Source organism: Myodes glareolus, chromosome 25, assembly GCF_982192425.1.
Source record: "Myodes glareolus chromosome 25, mMyoGla1.1, whole genome shotgun sequence".
In the NCBI taxonomy this organism is placed as follows: domain Eukaryota; kingdom Metazoa; phylum Chordata; class Mammalia; order Rodentia; family Cricetidae; genus Myodes; species Myodes glareolus.
The window spans coordinates 37,335,149-37,354,347 of record NC_142050.1 but is presented as its reverse complement, the minus strand read 5'-3'; the positions used below and the strand labels follow the sequence as shown (position 1 = coordinate 37,354,347).

Genomic DNA, 19,199 nt, shown 5'->3' with positions numbered 1-19,199 from the left:
CACGGTAGGTGGCGCTCTTGTGCTGCGAGCCGCTGTACAGCAAGCCCTAGGTTTTCAGCCTCTGAGAGGTGGGACCTGATATGGAAGGCATCTCATGTGACCATAGATTGCGGCACAGCTACTTCTGAGTATAGTCTGTGTTCTCCATGCCCAGACATCTGTGACTGGTCCCAGAGGGTGACTTAGGTATCCCTATCCCGTAATCATCTGGGATGCGGAACACTGGAAACCTGTGGACCTGCTGGGATGGAGCCTGTTGATCTGTGAATTTCCCTGTGGATGCCGGAGAGGCTAAGACGGCCCTACTGTAGTAGTCACAGTGACTTGAAGATTGCTGGTTTGCCTGATTAGTGGGTGAATCACTGCTAGCTGAGGGTTTTGATTGGTGAGAGAGCAAGCAGTAAGGAACAGTGGACTATCCTGATGGTACACAGCCATGGAGTGGATGTGTATCAGCGTCTGCTCACTGCAGTAATGCAGGCTCCCTGAGGGCAGCATCATGGTTTGGTTCCCCTGTAGCCTTTCCTGGCACTGCTCTTGGCACGCAGGAGACACGCTGCTTCCAAAGCAACGCACAGGAAACAGTTGATACTTAGGATATTCGAGTGTATGATCAGGGGAAAAAATTAACAAAGTCAGGAGAAATACGTCTTTATGCTCTGTGATAGAAATCAAACAGGGCCACTGTCACCCATTCAGAAGGCTTCATGTCTGAAGGGACAGTGAATAAACATTTTATTTTATACACCTACATATTTACATGTGTGTGAGTCTATATGTGGGGGCGTGTAGACGGAAGTTTCTGTCTTGCCCAGTCCCGCAACCATTCAGTCCCAAATAAACACACAGAGGCCTATGTTAATTATAAACTGGTTGGCCTATTGCTCAGGCTTATTACTGACTACCTCTTACAACTCAAATTAACCCATAGTTCTTATCTATGTTTAGCCATATGGCTTGGCACCTTTTCTCAGTAAGGCATTCTCATCTTGCTTCCTCTGCTTCTGGCTGGTGACTGCATCTCTGCCTTTCCTCTTCCCAGAATTCTCCTAATCCGGTTGTCCCACCTATACTTCCTGCCTGGCCAGTCAGCATTTTATTAAACCAATATGAATGACAAATCTTTACAGTGTATAAGAGCATTACACACAGCAGGGGCATGCATGGTGTATGGCACATGTGTGGAAGGCAGGACAACCCTGTCAGAATTTGTTCTCTTTCTACTGTGGGCTCTGGAGCTTGAACTCAGGTAACAAGGGTCTTTACCCTCTGAGGCATCTTTCTGGTCCCATCACATTGAGTATTGTATTGTATTTATTTATTCATTCATTCATTTTTGTTTTATCTTTTCGAGACAGGGTTTCTCTGTAGCTTTAGAGCCTGTCCTGGAACTCGCTCTGTAGATCAGGCTGACTTCAAACTCACAGAGCTCCACCATTCTCTACTTCCCAAGTGCTGGAATTAAAGGCGTGCACCACCACTGCCCAACTAAACTGAGTATTTTTAATTGTTTCTCACTAATGCTCTCTAAGTGAATTAGGTGGGTAATTGTAATTGATACTACAGACATTTTACTTTGAACTTTTTTTTTTCCTTTTTGAGGAGAGTTTCTCCCATAGCCCAGGTGACCTTGAGTTTGCTATATAGACTGTCACCACCTTGAGTTTCTGATCCACCCCTCAAGGATTGGGATAATAGACCTGTGCTCTCCCATGCCTGACTTCTTGGAGTTTTATTCCTATATGTCTCACACATCAGTGAGATCCTAATGGTGATCGCGTCACCCTCATACTGACCCCCGCAATCAGGCCAGGGGTCAGGAATAAATCATTCTTAGCTTTCCTGGTGTTCCTGACTGTCCTGGAACTTAGAGATCCGCCTGTCTCTGCCTCCCGAGTGCCAGTATTAAAGGTGTGGGCCACCATGCCTGGCCTCTCGGGGATTTTTGAATGACTTGCCATTGCCTCACCAACTCTGAAGGCTAAAACTCCTGGCCCTCAGCTATTCCCTCGGCTGCTCCAAGTGATGGTGTTGCCTCTACCTTCCCCTGACTTTTCAAGGATTTGTTGTTTTTCCGTTCTGGTTGCCATAGCAGCTGGTTCATGCCTCCAGGAGAACACTCACTCGTTATCCATGATGTTCGACTGCCAGCCTGGGTGTCTGTGCGCTGTCTGTACCAGAGTCTGCGTTCCTTGAAAACCAGATTGTTCCAAGCTGAGCATGATGGTGCACACCTGTGATCCCAGCCTCAGAAGCAGCGGATTGCTTTAAGGTCAACCTGGGCTGTGTAGTGACAACCAGGTCTTCCAAGGCACGGCAGCATCCTGTCTCTATAAAACCGAAAAAGTGAACTATTTCATCCATTTTTGTATGAAACTTAGTATGTTGTTTATTTTGTGTGTATGTGTGTGGGGCATACCTGTGCTGTGTCACACATGTGGAGGTCAGAGGACAGTTTGTGCAATCGATTCTTTGCTTCTGGGATTGGGTTCTGGAGAGAAAACTCAGGCTGTCAAGCTTGGCAACAAGTGTCCTTACCCACTGGGCCATTTCACCAGCCCCCTTAGTGCATTCTGGACACACATTTGGGGATCTGATCCAGCTGCATTGTCTACTAAGGGGACATGAGAATAAATGTCTACATTGAAACCTAAACATTTTAGGCACTAAATGTAGAAAGAGCATAATGTCCAGCAGCAGATACATGCATGAATGGGATGTGACAGTATCCATGTGCTGGAGTGTTGTCCCCCAGTTAGAAAGTAACGAAGGCCCGAGCTGCCACAGCATAGATGAACCTCAAAAATATGCCAAGTAAAGAGGTCAGTCATGGGAGACACAGTGTCCTTTTATCCAGATGAAATGTCTAAAATTGGTAAACTTACAAAAAGATTAGGTTGGTGTTTGTACAGGGTGGAGTGGCTAGGGAGTGATGGTCTTCTTTTGGAGTTGGTCATAATGTTGCAAAAGGATATTATTATTGCAAAAGGCTCAGCAGAAGTACTTGCCCCCAGTCCTGACCACCTGTTCTTTACCTCCACACGCACAGTGGTGGATGTTCATGCACACGCATACATGCAACGAGGAAGAAAAATGTCGTGGGTTTTTAACAATTGAAAGAAAGATAAATCTTTTTTTTTTTTTGAGGTGGAGTTATAGTTACTGTTTGGAAGCTCTGATGGGGTGGGACTTGTCCTTTTGTGGGTTGGAGCTTGCGCTGCTCTCCAGGCTGGGCCCCACTGCACCCAGCTGGACTTGAGCCTTTCCTCTTTATCAGGACCTAGGCTACATCGCCCAATCACCCTGCTTTAGCTTTTCCCAGCACATAGTTGAGTGATACTGTGGTTAGTATGGGTGACCTCATCTGTGTGGTCAGGTGATTTTCAACACTAGCGTCAAGACGTTCAGCAAGGGAAGCGGGCTCTTCAGCAGCGGTATGGGACAAACTAGATGTCCACGTGAAAAGGGTGTAATTGAATCCTTGTTTTATAACACACAGACAGAGTCTCGATAGCTTTAGTAGGGAAATACAAACTGGCACCACACTGAGGCCTGGCTTCATTCCTAGTGAAGATGGCTGTAATTAAGAAACAGGAAATAGGGTTGGAGAGATGGTTCAGTGGGTAAGAGCACTGGTTGCTCTCGCAGAGGACACGGTGATTTGCGACTGGCTGTGACTCCAGCCTTCCTAGGACCAGGCACTCACATGGTTCACATCTGTGTGTCCAGGCACAATCAGAGCCTTACTTTGCCGACATGAACATAAACAAAATAGCAGAGCTTTTGTGGAAAACGTGGGTATTCCCTGCCCCAAAAATTCAAATGTGAAATTATTCTGTGACGTGGTCTGGTATTCCTGCATTATTTCCCCTTCTCCTTAGCTGAAAACAGGGACTAACAATTGTGTGCTGGTGTTTGTTACAGTATTATTCATAGTAGATAAAAGGTGGAAACAGGCATCCAGCAGAGGAATGGATTAAAAAATGTGGTATAACCAGGTCGTGGTGGCACACACCTTTTATCCCAGCACTCTGGAGGTAGAGGCAGGCGGATCTCTGAGTTTGAGGCCTGGTCTACAAGAGCTAGTTCCAGGACAGACACCAAAGCTACAAACACTGTCTTGAAAAACAAAAATGAAAACAAAGAGACATGGTATATACAGTCAGTGTAATTCTGTTTATCCGTGAAAAGGAATGAAATGCCGATGTGTGCTTACTATATCCTTGAAAATTTGCTAAGTGAGTGACTAATAAATAATACGGAAAAAAAACACAAATTATTTCCATGAAATGTCTACAGTAGGCAAATTCACAGCTTCAGAAAGTAAATAGAAGTTATTAAGGCAGCTATGGTGGTCCATGCATGTAATCTCAGCACTTGGAAGACGGACAAGAGGATTGCCACAAATTCAAGGCTGTCCTAGACTATATAATGCTATCGATACCAGCCTAGGCCACAGAGGGGTTTGGGGAGAAGAAAACAACAAACTAGAACTTGCCAGTGGCTCGGGTGTGGGTGCTGTGGTTTATAGAGCTTTTGTTCTAGGTGAAGATTTGGGAAGTAAATGCTGTTGTGGTTGCACATCATCGTTACTGTGATTGATGCTGCTGACCTGTGTTGTTTAAAAATGGTTACAACTGGGGGCTGGAGAGATGGCCCGGGGTGAAGGATACCCGCTGTGCAGCCTTGAGGTAACAAGCTGGGAATCCCAGGCTTACCTGTAACCCCAACTCTGAGAGAGCCATCAACAGGAGGATTACTGGGACTTGGCGGCTTCCAGCCCAGCTGAGAAAACATGATCCCTAGGGCCAGGGAAGCCTCAGAGCAATAGCCAGTGTGATGGAGGAGGACACCCAATGCCTTTTTCAGCTTTTTCTCTTGGGCACAAGCTCACGCACCTGCACATATATGTACACACACACACACACACACACACACACACACACACACACACACTCTTTAAAAAAAACATAAAATAGCAAATTTTGTGTTAGATATTCCTGTAGTAAGGCGCGGGGAGGGGGGAAGCTGGGTTAAGCGCTCTTAGCCTCTTTTCAGTAGTTAAAAGTAAAGAGAAAAGCCAGGTGTGGTGGCTTTAATCCCAGCACCTGGGAGGAGAGGTAAGTGGATCTCTTTGGGTTCGAGGACAGTCTGGTCTACAAAGTGAGGGCAGCCAGGTTACACTGAGAAACCCTTTTTCAAAAAACAAAAAAATAGAAAAATAAAACCCAAGTCCCAAACAAACAAAAAATAAAATAAAGGGAAAGAGTTCCATTGTGGAACAGATCGTGTGGTGCGAAGGGAGAGGGCACTTGAGGCCGCCCTCACTGGGACCGACTTCCAGCTGCCCAGGCCCACACAGTAACACTTAGGAAGGGAGCAGCATGGGCGACAGCTTGCTCTGAAAGCAGCAGCTCTCGGGCCTGGGAGATGAGGAGGGGGCGGGAGGCACAGCAGATACTGTTCTTCCTCCAGGAGCAAAGTGAGTGGAGCAAGCCAGAGTGTAGCTTCTGCAGTTTTGCATAGAATGAGCCGGTAATAAAATGCAAATGGAGCCAGGGTGGTGGACCAAGCCCTTAGACATTACCAGCATTCAGATTGGCAGCCTGGCGTGGTGAGTTCTGTCTCACTATGGGAGCATATATGTGGGAGATCTTTGTAATGACAAGATGTTACTGAACCCCCAGCTCCTGATTTTCCAGAGTAGTCCTGACTAATCTTTTTTTTTAATATTTATTTATTTATTATGTATACAATATTCTGTCTGTGTGTATGCCTGCAGGCCAGAAGAGGGCACCAGACCCCATTACAGATGGTTGTGAGCCACCATGTGGTTGCTGGGAATTGAACCTTTGGAAGAGCAGGCAATGCTCTTAACCACTGAGCTATCTCTCCAGCCCCTGACTAATCTTTTAAACTACATTGTCTCATTTATATTATTTGTGTGTTATTGGGGGCCAGCCTCAGCAAAAATACCCTTTCCAGAGTGAAGGTGTGGGAATTTAGAAATATAGTAAAGAATATGAAGACGTGAACAAAAATAATAAAACGCAGGAACATATAGGATAGTATAGGGAGGGAAGTTCTCTGTGAGTACTGAAAGTTTAATTTCCTACTGGTTAATACACCCCTGACCTCAAAAGGTAAAAGTAAAACAAAAGACAACATTAACATACAAATTGAGCCCTAGACCAAACACTCTGTGGGCAAACCACTCCCTGGATCCTTAGACTTTTGTTTTAGATAAGAGCCAACTACTTCCCTATTCCTGGAGCAGGAGGTCTGGCGCCTAGCCACACCTGTTGGCGTTTGCGAAGAAAGTCTTGGGAGAGCAGAACTTTGATTTACAACTAGGTGGGACCTTTGTTAGAAGCACCATAACCTTGAATGAACTAGAAACAAGTCCCAAACTCTTTGGCCTCTCTGGGCCTCCACAGTGTTTGAGCGCTTTGCTCCGTGACGTCTGCTGCCTGCATAGGTCAGAAGAGGGCGTGGGTTCCCCTGAGCCGGAGTGACAGGTGGTTGTGATTAAGAGCAGCTAGTGCTTTTAACCACTGGACTGTCTGTCTCTGCAAGCCCCCCCACCTCCGTTCTCTTGAGGAAGAGTCTCAGTAGCCCAGGCTGGTAGAGGATGACCTTGAATTTTTGACACCCCTTCCAGGACTGGATCACAGGCAAGTTCAGTTCTGTGTTCAGTTTAAGTGGCGTTGTGAATGTTAGCTAAATGTTTTATCAATAGAGCCTTGTTCCCAGCCCGCACTTTGTTAATTTATACAGAGTTAGATCATATTTTCCTTTTCTTCTTTTTAGTATCTGGTGTCTTTGATCCAGGACAACCTTGGATGGATGTGGGTTTTCTACTTTTTCATTCTCATGGTAAGCGTGTGCTTTTCTTCGTTAGCCATTTTTCCTATTTAATTTAGAACATTTGATTTCATCACTACTTGAAGCCAACAAAATTGCCGATTGCTTGTAAAGACGTTAGTGTGAAAAGTAACATTTGATTGGGCTGAAAAGACTCATTTCTTTTCTCAAGGAGCCAGTTCCCAAGAAGCAAAGGCTTCCTCATACATCGCCAGGCATTGATCGTGTGCTCTGGGCTGCGGACTGGCCGCTGCTAAACAGGCCTTTGAGAACTCGGAAGCAAAGCAACAGTGTTACTTTTGTAGTGAAGCTCTGATTAACACTGTCTGCGGGGCAGTTGTTCCGCTTATTGTTCTTTAAAAAGAATACGATGTTGGGATGCCCCGGGCAGCCTGCGAGCCAGCCAGAGGCTGCCACCAGGGCAGTGCAGGGTCCCGGGGCAAACGACAGAGTCAGGCTGCTGGATGCGGTGGACAGCAGAGTAAATGGACATAAGGCTATACATAAAGCTAAACATTTATTACTTAGAGAAGAGGGAGATATTTATTACTTAAAAAGAGGAAATCAGAGAGACGTAAAGAGAAACATGGAGAGATAGGGACACATGTGTACACACCAAGAGACGGGACAGAGAGAGAGAGAGTTAAGATGGCAGCGAGGAGATCAGAAGTCGCTGGGGTGGGCGTGGTTAGTTCTTAAAGGCACCGCAGCAAAAGGATAACACCGCTGTGGTGTTGTGCTTCATGAGAAGACAGCCAGCCCAGAAGGCCTGCTTTTAAAATGCTTTCTGTTGAAAAGGCATGTGACATAGTCTGTTCTGTTGCTGATGGGACAGTGCTCATGACTGGTCAGCCTGCGCTCATCTGTGGGCGGTTCATCCTTGAAACCAGGTATCCTAATTGGCCACCATCACCTAGCTCCAGGCAGCTGTCTCTAGCCTGTTCCAAGGATGACCAGCATAGGTTAACATGAACTAGTTATGTTAACGGGACTCTCTTCTCTAGCTTCTAATGACTCAGATTCGGTCACACACATACATCTAATTTTCAGAAGTTGTTCTCTAATTCACTGAAGACTGTTTCCTTCCTGCGAAGTCAGAATGTTTTCGCTCGAACCCATTGCTAATGATGCTCTAACAGAAGTAAGTTGTTTCTTCATTTTAAAACCTTCTTCTCTTCACAGACAAGTTGTACAATTCTGTTTATCTCACCGTTAATAGTGAGGGAAGTGTTCTCTCTTGTGCAAAGAAGACAAGCTCATACGCTGAGTGAATGATGGGTGCCCCGAGAGAGAACGGACTCCTGAGGGCCTGTGGGTCGTCAAGGCGCCGGTGGAAGCTCAGCTTGTCAGGCGTCACGCAACACTGCCAACCGCGCCCAGACGCTGTCGAGTAAGGGCCGGATTATTTTTGTACACTACAGCAGTTATTGATGATTTTTTAAATTATATTGGTGAACGTACTGAGAGGAAAAGGAGCTGCCAGCCTCCCTGCTGGGCTTGTCGGTTTATCCCGTTAACCTGACGTGTTGTTTGGTCCTGGACCCTTGTTCTTTAGTCTTAATTCAGAGCTAAGTGAACAGGAGGCAGAGTTGAGCAAGTCTGTATTGACGAGAAGACTGCTGTGTGATCCTCTGAAAGCAAGGTGCAGAGAGTGGATCACCATGAAGGCGTCAGAGCAGAACTCAGGCCGGACACCGCCTCGGACAGAGCCATGATTGCACTGTGTTTGTGGCTGGGTCACTCTGTGGCCTCTGGAAATCCTCGTCCTGTCTAGAATGGTTGTCAGCTTGTTCTCCGACTTCACTCACGTCTGACCGACTCCTAGAAGGAGTCTTCCGTTCATGAACTATAAGTTATCGCAGACATTCCAGTGTGGAGCTTTCAACCTCAGATGTACAGTCTGGGCACATTAGGGCTCTCCGAGAAGTCATGCTCTGTAGCCTCGTTCTTGGAAAACTGGTCTCCGTCGCAGCTGGATTCCTGGAGTTACCTCAGAAGACTAGAATTAGAGACGAGGCAAAGGCTCTTTGTTGCAGGGTGTGAGGTGTGTGTATTGAATCATGGTAGTCGATTGTTAGGGCCTGAGGCCTGTCCTGTCCTTTTTAGAAGATGATAGAGTGTATCTCTCCAAGACTGAATTCTTTTTTTTTAAATTTTTTTTGGTTTTTGAGACAGGGTTTCTCTGTAGCTTCGGAGCCTGTTCTAGAGCTAGCTCTTGTAGACCAGGCTGGCCTCGAACTCACAGAGATCTGCCTGCCTCTGCCTCCCGAGTGCTGGGATTGAAGGCATGCGCCACCACCGCCTGGCAAGACTGAATTCTATATGAATCAATACTTTAAGGTCATTCTGTACATACATTTTAAATTATGTAAACAGACTAGGAGGAAAATGTGCAATTTTGAGGGCCACCTAATTCACATTGGGTTAGGGACTATTCTTCCACTTCTTGCTTTATGCTCCGAATATGTGTTGACGAACTTGTTATTTAATCTGCAGACTTCTGGTCACTTTACTGTTGAGTCACTGACGTAAAGGGGAAACAAGTTTAGGAAGGGAGGGGAAAGAAACAACTTTTGTAATAAATGCCCAGCCGTTTGGTTATTTAATCTCTGTTCAAGCTCTTCGCTGCCTCTCATTTTTCTTTGCCCTGGCCCTGGGATGGAGCGTGCTTTGCACATGCCCAGAATGCATCTCTTTGCTGCACTGCACTCCCAACCCAACTCTACCTAAGTACAACGGATGCCCGGCACTGCTTGTCCCTGGCCAGCAGACACTTAGCCCACAGCCTTGCAGGTCGAACTGCTGCCCTGCCTTAGATACTGGGAGACAGCATTGCTGGAGGTGCTGGGAAAACCTGCCCCCCACCCCCTGCAGCAGATTGCCCCTGGGTGAGCCCTGTTGTTATCACTGACCTCTTGTTGACGCGTAGCTCAGAGCTCCATCCTCTTCAGCAGGACCTTCATGCTGCATCTTCAGGTACAGATACCAGACAGTGCTTTCTTTTCCAATTGAGCTTCCTATGCACGAGCACCCCTTTCTCTGTGGTTCTCCAAGCTGTACCTGAAATGGAGTTATAAAGACTCGGAGCTGGGTGAAACGACATCTTGCTCTCTTGATCTACTTCTGCCTACCTGCAAAGGAAGTAACTTTAACAAATGCTTACGAGTCACCTTACTTTCTTATTAAATGTTTCCCTGGAAGAAAAAGTCAGGGGCTGGGGAGCGGCCTGAGTGAAGTAAGCATAGGTATCTGAGTGTGGGCCCCCAGCACCCACGTGACCAGCTGGGTGCAGCAACACAGGCCTGTAATCCCCACACTCAGGAGGTGGAGGCAGACCTAGCTGAATTAGTGAGCTTGGGTTCAGGGAGAGACCCCGCCTCAGCAAAGTGTGAAGGCTGGAGAGATGGCCCAGCAGTTTAGAGGATGCTGATTTCTCTTCCAGAGGATCCAGGTTCAGTTCCCAGAATCCACGTGACAACTCATGATCACCTGCCTAACTCCAGTCTCCAGGGCTGTGTCGTCCTCTTCTGGCCTTCACGGGCATGGCCTGCACGCACTGAGATTATATGCATGCAGGTGGAACAAGGCTAGGGTTAGGGTTAGTGTACACGTAAATAACACATCTTAGAAAAGTGTGGGGGGGTGATAGAGGACATGCAATGTTGACTCTTGACCTCCTTGTGCGAGTGTACCCACACACCTATGCACACATAGTAGCACATATCAAACATGGGAGAAAAGGCCATAATGAAAGTTGGTTTGATAAAGAATCTTCTGTCAGTTAAAAAATAATTTGGAACAAAAATATTGGTATGAGGCTCTTACCCAGTAAGATAAAGAATTATTGGGTGGGAAACATTTTGTCCTTCAAATATGTCACGTTCTAGAATTTAAAAATGGTAGTTACATGATCCTTAAGTGAGAGCTTAGGGAAAGCAGAAAATCCCTTCCTGACAACTCGGTTGAAGGACTAGGGCGTGGCGATCTGTTTCCACGGTGCTGCGGCTAGTATGCAGGGCCACTGTGCCGTCTGGCTGTGCGGGTGCTCCTCCACTGGGTGACTGCCGCTCCAGCCCAGGGTGCCTCCTGGCTCCCCCTGGTGCTCTGAAACCCACTGCGATGCTCCGCCTCTGCCCCCCTGGGATGACACACGAGCACCACGCCTGGCTACAAGGGATTCCACTTGTACCAACTAGTTTTTCTGACTAAACTCCTGTTTTTCTTTCCTGTTGCCCTCCTGGCTCTACTGAGCGGGGTAACTAGCCAGGAAGCTTGCCAGCACTGCCCTGCTCTGCCTGCTGTTCTGCTGTAGTCATCGGTGACGTCATCGGCGGCACCGCCTGTACCAAAGAGGACACCGCATCCTCTTCCACCCACATGGCAGCCTGTGGAGCTCATTGAATTTGGGAGCTCTCCCGCCTCAGTCCTTTGTGTTCAAAACCTTTCCCATGTGTTTGATACTGGTAATAGCTTTATCTTTTCCCAGGACTTTTTTTTTTTTTAACTCCTTCCTTTGACTTCTGGAGCATTTTAATTTTTGAGTTTATGTGTGTATTTGTTCATTTGTATATTTGGTGACTGTGGCTTCTAGGTTCATGTGTGTATATGCGTGCATTTGTGTGTGTGTGTGTTTATTGTGTATAGGTGTGTGGAGGTGACGGTGACGTTGTTTTCCTTGATCACACTCCATCTTACTTAAATTTATTTTTGTTTTATGTATATGGATGTTTTGCCTGCATGAATGTGCGGCATCTCTGTGTAGTGCCCTTGGAAGCCAGCTGAACCCAGAAGTCTGGAACTGGCATTACCGACAGTGGTGAGCTGCTGTGTGAGTGCTAGGAATCAAACCTCGAGTAGCCAGTGTGTTTTAACTGCTCAACCCCCTCCCCAGCCTCACCTGTCTTACACCTGTCTCCACATAGGCCAGTCTGGCAGCTGCTTGCATTGATTGGTTTGTTTGTTTGATTTTGGTTTTTCAAGATAGGATCTCTCTGTGTAGCTTTGGCGGTCCTGGAACTCCTACAGACCAGGCTGGCCTCGAACTCACAGAGATCCACCTGCCTCTGCCTCCCAAGTGCTAGGGTTAAAGCGTGCACCGCCACCGCCCAGTACATTGTTTTCACAATGTGTAGGGCATAAAGACATATGAGAATATGAAAGGCATCTACTCTCTTTTTAGATTAAAATGCATGTAAAAAAAAAAAAAAGTCTGGCGGTGGTGGCGCACTCCTTTAATCCCAGCACTCAGGAGGCAGAGGCAGGTGGATCTCTGTGAGTTCGAGGCCAGCCCGGTCTACAAGAGCTAGTTCCAGGACAGGCTCTAAAGCTACAGAGAAACCCTGCCTGGGAAAAACACAACAACAACAACAAAACATTAAAAAACCCACCCAGTTTTGTTGCAGGGCCGTCTTATTGGCTCATCCTTAGAATTTTGCCAACTTTAAAATCTTGGTGGAAGACTGAGCCTGTTTCCTGGCTCTCCTCTCTGAGAGGCTCCTGTGGAGTTGATCTGGTTAGTTTACAGCTCCTCAGGGTGGCCATGCGCACTGTCTCCGCTCTCTCAATCTCTGTTCCCCTTCAAGCTCATCCAGCGCTGGGAGCCTCCCATGGCCTCTGCTGCTTCCTCAGTAAAATCCATCTTGCTCGGCTACCTGGTGTCTGAGGCCCTTAGGCTCCTGTGGCCCCTTTCTTCTACGGTGAGACCCTGGTGTGCTTAGTGCTAGATAATGTTGCCCTGGTTGGAAAAGTCGGAAGGAAAATAAGAATGGTGGGTGGGCAGAGCAGGCCATGGTTCCTGAACCTTGCAGACTGGCCCTGCGTTGGATAGCTCTCCTGCAGTAGCCGCCATGCCATCAGGCTGTCTGGCTTTATGAGGTGCCATCCTCAGCTCTCGGGTTACTCGGCAGCGGGGAGACGGTTTTGGCTGCAGTGGGGCTCAGGCAACCTCTTTGGTGCCTAACTCGGCAGCGGGGAGATGGTTTTGGCTGCAGTGGGGCTCAGGCAGCCGCTTTGCTGACTGTTATTTTCTAGGATGCTGCATTTCTCCAGCCTTTCAGGCTTCCTCTCGCCCACCCCTCTGTCTCCTCTGCCTCCTGGTCACCCTACTGGTGATGAGTCTTCCCTGCTGGAGCCTTCCAGGCCCTTATCTTAAACACCCGTCAGCCAGGCCTGGTGCTGGCTTTACTGCCTGATTGTATCTTCTGGTTGTTTCTTGTCATTTCCCCAATTAAACAGTGAGTGTGGGCAACATGTCCAAGGACATGGCAGCCATCTAGCTGGTTCGCTAACTTCCTGATTCACCTTTCCACACAGCTTCTTTTGAACTTTTAGATACTATCTTAGTTAGCACCCTCCCCCTTGCCCTTCCTTATTGCCTGGAGCATTTCTGGTGAATTGCTTGTTTCAACTCGTCTCTTAAATCAGATTAGATGTGAAACACTGGTGTTGGTGTAGACATAGGTGGTACAAAGCCTTACCTGGGAATATATGTACTAACAATGCCTAGCATTTTTCTTTAGTTACATGTTACTAATGGCATTTTAGAAGCGAGAACCTGTACAGAAGTGGTTCCAGGGAATCCAGCATTCTCTTCTGGCCTCCATGGACACCAGACACACACTTGGTACGCATACATGTAAATTGTGTCGATTGGTTTTTGTCAGCTTTGCACAAACCTAGACATTTGGGAAGATGGAGTCTTAATTGAGAAATTACCTCTGTCAGATTGCCCATATATATAACATTTCTACTATCTATCTATCTATCTAGCTAGCTAGCTATCTATCGTCCATATTATATATTCAGACAATATGATGAAGACAGATATCTATGGGCAGCTGGTACTAGATTATATAGGAAAGTAGGCTGAGCAAGCCAGGAGGTTGCTCTCCTCCATGGTCTCTTCTTCCGTTCCTGTCCTGATTTCCCTTTATGATAGACATGGGACATGTAAGCTAAATAAACGCTTTTAGTCATGGCGTTTTATCATAACAATGGAAACCTTAAGAAACAGACAAAACAGACAAAAACACGTGTGAAGTTTTTAAAAACTTGCTGTCCCGACTGAGGTTACTCTTTCGTTCCCAGCTCCCCAGACTTGAAATAACCACACAGAAACTGTACCAATTAAATCACTGCTTGGCCTATTAGCTCTAGCTTCTTATTGGCTAGCTAGCTCTTACATCTTAAATTAACCCATTTCTATTAATGGTTATCGCCACATGTCTGTGTATCGCCACGTGTCTGTGTATCACCACGTGTCTGTGGCCTACCAGTAAAGTTCTGTCCTGCGTCTGGCGTATGTCTCCTGTTGCGGCTCCATGGCTTCTCTCTGACTCCGCCTTCTTTCTCCCAGCATTCAGTTTAGTTTTTCCACCTAGCTCTGTTCTGCCCTGTCATAGACCCAAGCAGCTTCTTTATTCATTAACCAACGAAAGCAGCACATATACAGAAGGACCTCCCACATCACTGTCCCATTTACTGCTGGATCTGCACCACAGGCTTTGTGGTTCGGAGGCCTGCAGTTGAGACCCCAGCGAAGACAACTTGTCTAGGGATACAGAGTGATAGAGAGCCCAACACCCAGCGTTTTCCATCTTGCCACATGGCCTGGTCTTTCCTCCAGCTGACTCTTGTCCTAGGCTCCCTTCTAAGGTATGGTTGTATAGTGTACCCATCTTTCCCCAGGCCAGGGTCTCAAGTGAACTGGCAATTGTGAGGCTTTTTGTGAAAACTCCCTGTAGCCCCTGTACCTGCCACTGGTCTCAGGACTTCCGTAGAGCTGGCTAGGTCACTCTGGGGGTACATGGTTTTGCCAGATCCTAGCCCCCCTCTGCAGTAGTTTTCTGCTATTAGTTCAGTGTGTGTGTGTGTTGTACATTTGTGCATGTGTGTGCAAGAGCAGTTAACCTGTGCATACATGTGGAGCCCAGAGTTCGATGTCCAGTGTCTTCCTCTGTTGTCTCCACCTTATTATTTAAAATTGTTTGTGTATGGGTATTTTGCCCACAAATATGTCTTTGTACCGTGTGTGTGCCTGGTGCTCAAGGAGGCCAGAAGAGGGTGTTAGATCCCCGGAACTGGAGGTGTAGGCAGTTGTGAGCCACCATGTTGGTGCTGAGCGTGGAACCTGGTCCTCTGCAAGAGCAGGCAGTGCTTTCAGTTGCAGAGCCGTCTCCCCAGCCCCATCACCTTATGTTCTGAGACAAGGTCTCTCGCTGAGCCTAGAGTTTACCATTTTGGCTCTACTGGCAGCAGGCCAGCAAGCCCCTGAGATCTGCCAGTCTCTTTCCCCACCTGCAGGGCTGGGCTCACAGATACGTACCAATGCCCTTTTTTTAAAAAAAAGTTTTTTAAAAAAATATTTATTTATTTATTTGTATATTATGTATACAGTATTCTGTCTGTGTGTATGTCTGCAGGCCAGAAGAGGGCACCAGACCTCATTACAGATGGTTGTGAGCCACCATGTGGTTGCTGGGAATCGAACCCAGGACCTTTGGAAGAGCAGGCAATGCTCTTAACCACTAAACCATTTCTCGAGCCTGGCACTGCCTTTTCTTTTTATATGAATTCTAGAACCTGAACCAGGTCCTCATGTTTGCTCAGAAAGCCTTTGACCCACTGAGGCATCTCCCTAGTCCTTTTGCTGCTTCTCCCTCTTCCTCTCCACCCTCTCTCATTTTCAACACAGGCTTTCTCTATGTCACCCTGGCTGCCCTGGAACTCAGTCTGTGAGTCAGGCTGGACTCGAACTCACAGAGATCTGTCTGCCTCTGCCTCCCAAGTGCTGGGACTAAAGGCGTGCGCCACCGCCGCCTGGCTGTCCCTTAGCTTCTTTAAGAAGTACTTCTTCACTGTCCTTCCAGATTTTTCTATTTGAGAAGAATGCTGGCACCCACTGAACTCTTGCCCTGAAACTGCCCCGTGCTCTGCTCTGCGCTGCATCGTCGGTGAAGGTGGGATTACTTCCTGTGTGTGGTTTACCCAGGTCTGACAGTCCTGCTCAGTTATCTTTCTCCCTATAAATGTTTCATCAACTTGGGATGAAGTTCTTGGCTTCTCAAATAGCGTTAGCCGGCCCTCAACTGCTTGTCATTGCCCCGGTTTAAAGGAGATGCTGTGAAGCCAATGAGATGGCTCAGTGGGTAAAGTCCGACACTGGCCACCAAGCCCCATGGGCTGTTTCATCACTAGGACTGGCTGGTGGAAAGAGAGCTGACCTTGCACACTCACAAAGAAAGAAATTAATAATAACATTTTAAAATGAAAGGGCCTTCCCCCACCCTTTGTACCCCTTCAGACAAAAAGTCGCAAGATCGTTTGAAACTGTTTAGTAATCCCTTTTGTCTGTGTGGCCCAAGAAAGTTTTCATCTCGGACTCCCAGCATTAGAGAGCGGCTGATAAGGGCCGCTGTCTTCCACAGGAATGCTGGGTTTAATGGGATAATTGTACTTAGGGAAAATCTTTCACCCAAGACTTCAAAGGCCTTTGTTTTGTATGGCAGCTGTTTGTCCTGAGCCCCAGAGAGTGGCTTCAGAGGCCCATAATCCTAGGTGGGGGTCTGTGTGCATGTGTGTCTTTGTTTGTGTGTGTCTCTCTCTGTGTGTGTGTGTGTGTGTGTGTCTGTGTGTGTGTTTTGTTTGTTTTTCTGAGCTCCTTATGTTCAGTCTCAAGAACCTAAGTTTTGCAGTTTCTTCCGCCAGGGAACAGCCCCTGTGACACGGATGGAGGTCTAAAGAAAGCCCAGCACCCTGGAGCCAGGAGTACAGGGCTGGGAGGGGAAGCTACCCTGCAAAGTGCATGTGGCCCAGGACCCTTTCCCAGCAGTTCACCTGGTAACATTGCTGGTACTGCTTGGGTTCAGAGGAGAGCTGGTTCTGTGAGCAGCCCTGGTTGCCTGTGCTGCCCTGTACTCGGTAGAGCTTGGAGAAGCACCCATGCCGTGACTGGGGCGGAAGATCCCTTTGAGTTGAAATGGGACCAGCGCTCAGTCTATGGTCAGTTAGAGGCCATTGAAGGAGCCTCTGGATGAAGGGGTCAGGCTGAGATCTGGATGGCAGGAGTGGCCCTAGGAATGCCAGGCTTGTCCCCCACCCCTTGCACATCTGCCTATGGACTCTGTGGAGACTGGGAACTTACCAGCTGGCTGTATGGGGGAAGGCTGTAGTTCTGATTGTTAAGGGGCTTCTGTACCATGGTTTATGTTTTCATCTCTGTTTCCTCTTGCCCAATTGAAGTTTTTTTCCCTGATGCAAACCTGCTGTGCCTCTGGACTCCACAGTGGGAGACAGATCGCTGCAGAGGCTGACCGGACATGTTCCGTGTGCCATTATTACTTTAGGTCAGTTCGGCTCCAGCTCCATCCTTCACGCTGGGAGTTCTCAATCCCCTCCCACCCTCCTCTCCAGTTCTCCTAGGAGATCGCCACCTCCTGCTCAGACACCAGGTGCACTCCTCTCCCTTCAGCCTTTAAGTCACCGTGCATCTGGATTGAGGTGGTGGTAAGGACTCCTGGACCATCCTCTCTCCTCTGCCACTTCAAGCATCCTGCTGTGCGTACTGCGGATATTTTAAACAGAGGGTCGCTTACTTGGGCTTCGTTATTTCTCACTAACTGTGCCTTCTGTCCACAGCCTGCAGTCCAGTCTAGAAGTAGGGACTTCAGGGCTAAAGGGAACTCAGTCAGTCTATAGTCTTCTTGGGGTGAGTCCTTCATCTTTAACCTTTCTGTTTTATCTTATCTCTCACTGTGTAGCCCTGGCTGGCCTGGAACTCACTGTGGAGACCAGACTGACTTTGAACTCACAGAGCACCCACTGCCTCTGCCTCTCACGTGCTCGCATTCAGAGCATGTGCCACCACTCCTAGGTCCTTTCTCTTTAAAAAAAAAAAAAAGGGCAAAAAGCCTCTAATTAATGAATTTGCATGTGTCTGTGTGCATGCACACGTACAGGGACTTCACGCGCTGGAGTGTCCCTGTGAAGTCAGAGCAGTTTTCGGGAGTCTCTTCTTTCCTGCCGCCCTGTTGAAGCTGGCGTTCCCTTGTTTCCGACGCACCGGGCACCAGGCTAGCTGTTTTCCTGTGTCTGCCTCCTGTATCACTTTAGGAGTGTTGGGTTTAGATAAGCACATGCTCCACGTGGTGGGTTGCAGGGTTGTCAGGTTTACCCACCAAGCCATTTCCCTGTCTCCTTTTTTGTGATGTTCCCTACAGGTTCTCATGGTCAGCCCAGACTGCCTGCAAGCTCCCAATCCTCGTGCCTCAGCTTCCTGACTGCTGAGATCACGGACATGAATTGCTATACCTGTCTCCTTTATGTCATCTGGTCACTGACCTGTGCTTAGAAATTGTTTCCTTCCCTGGAAACCCATTCTGTTGTTGGATAGCTTTTTTTGTTTGTTTGTTTGTTTTTGTTTTTCTAGACAGAGTTTCTCTGTGTAACAGCCCTAGCTGTCCTGGAACTTGCTGTGTAGACTAGGCTGGCCTCGAACTCACAGAGATCCACCTGCCTCTACCTCCCGAGTCCTGGGATTAAAGACGTGTGCCACCACCGCCTGTCCCTGTTGTTGGATAGCTTTAACTGTAAGAAAACTCATTGTCCTATTGAATGAAAGCTGCCTAACTTCTTCCTGCCCTTAAATCCCCTCCTCTGTGTGAGGTGTTGTATTTTGCTTGTTTTGGACAGTATTTCTTCTTACATAGCCCAAGCCGGCCTTGAACTCTGACTCCTCTCTCCTCCCAAGTGTTGGGGCTACCAGCACGTACTACAGCAGTGATTGTATTTTCTCTTGATAAATTGGAAGGCTGGAAACTGTTCCCCTTGCTCCTGCTCTGTGACTAGGCCGGGCAGCACCAGCTCTTTGGATCTGAAATTCCTGCTCCCTTCTCAGTCTTCACCTGCTTTTACTTTCCCAACTCATTTTCCGCTTGTCCAGGAAAATCCTAGGCAGAGGTTTCTCACCTTCTGTGTTGGCTCTCTGCTTTCAGTCTTATGCTTGCCCGTTTGCACCGTTAGAAAGTCAGGACCGCATCTTCATCCGTGTGTGTGCTTTTATGCACTGAACCCGGGACTGCACACCGTTAGAAAGTCAGGACTAGGGGGCTGGAGAGATGGCTCAGAGGTTGAGAGCACTGGGTGCTCTTCCAGAGGTCCTGAGTTCAATTCCCAGCAACCACATGGTGGCTCACAACCATCTATAATGGGATCTGGCGCCCTCTTCTGGCCTGTATGGGTACTTGCAGGCAGACTACTGTATACATAATAAATACATCATTTTTTTTTTTTTTTTTAAAAAAGAAAGTCAGGACTACATCTTCATCCGTGTGCGTGCT

At 47.6% G+C, this 19,199-nt stretch overlaps 1 protein-coding gene across 3 annotated transcripts in view; it reads left to right on the top strand.

The window, feature by feature from the left end:
• The window catches only part of Slc37a3 (solute carrier family 37 member 3), a 39,981-nt gene extending 30,511 nt beyond the window's left edge, over window positions 1–9,470 (top strand). For 2 of the 3 annotated variants that reach the window (XM_087901816.1, XM_087901815.1), the window contains 2 exons: window positions 6,811–6,876; window positions 8,047–9,470. In XM_087901816.1, the coding sequence (XP_087757942.1) occupies window positions 6,811–6,876; window positions 8,047–8,139 (159 nt within the window). In that variant the 3' untranslated portion in view covers window positions 8,140–9,470. Of the gene's footprint in view, window positions 1–154; window positions 6,309–6,810; window positions 6,877–8,046 lie in introns of those variants that run through there. The other variant, XM_087901817.1, reaches the window with a different exon arrangement.
• The last annotated feature ends 9,729 nt before the right edge of the window (window positions 9,471–19,199 follow it).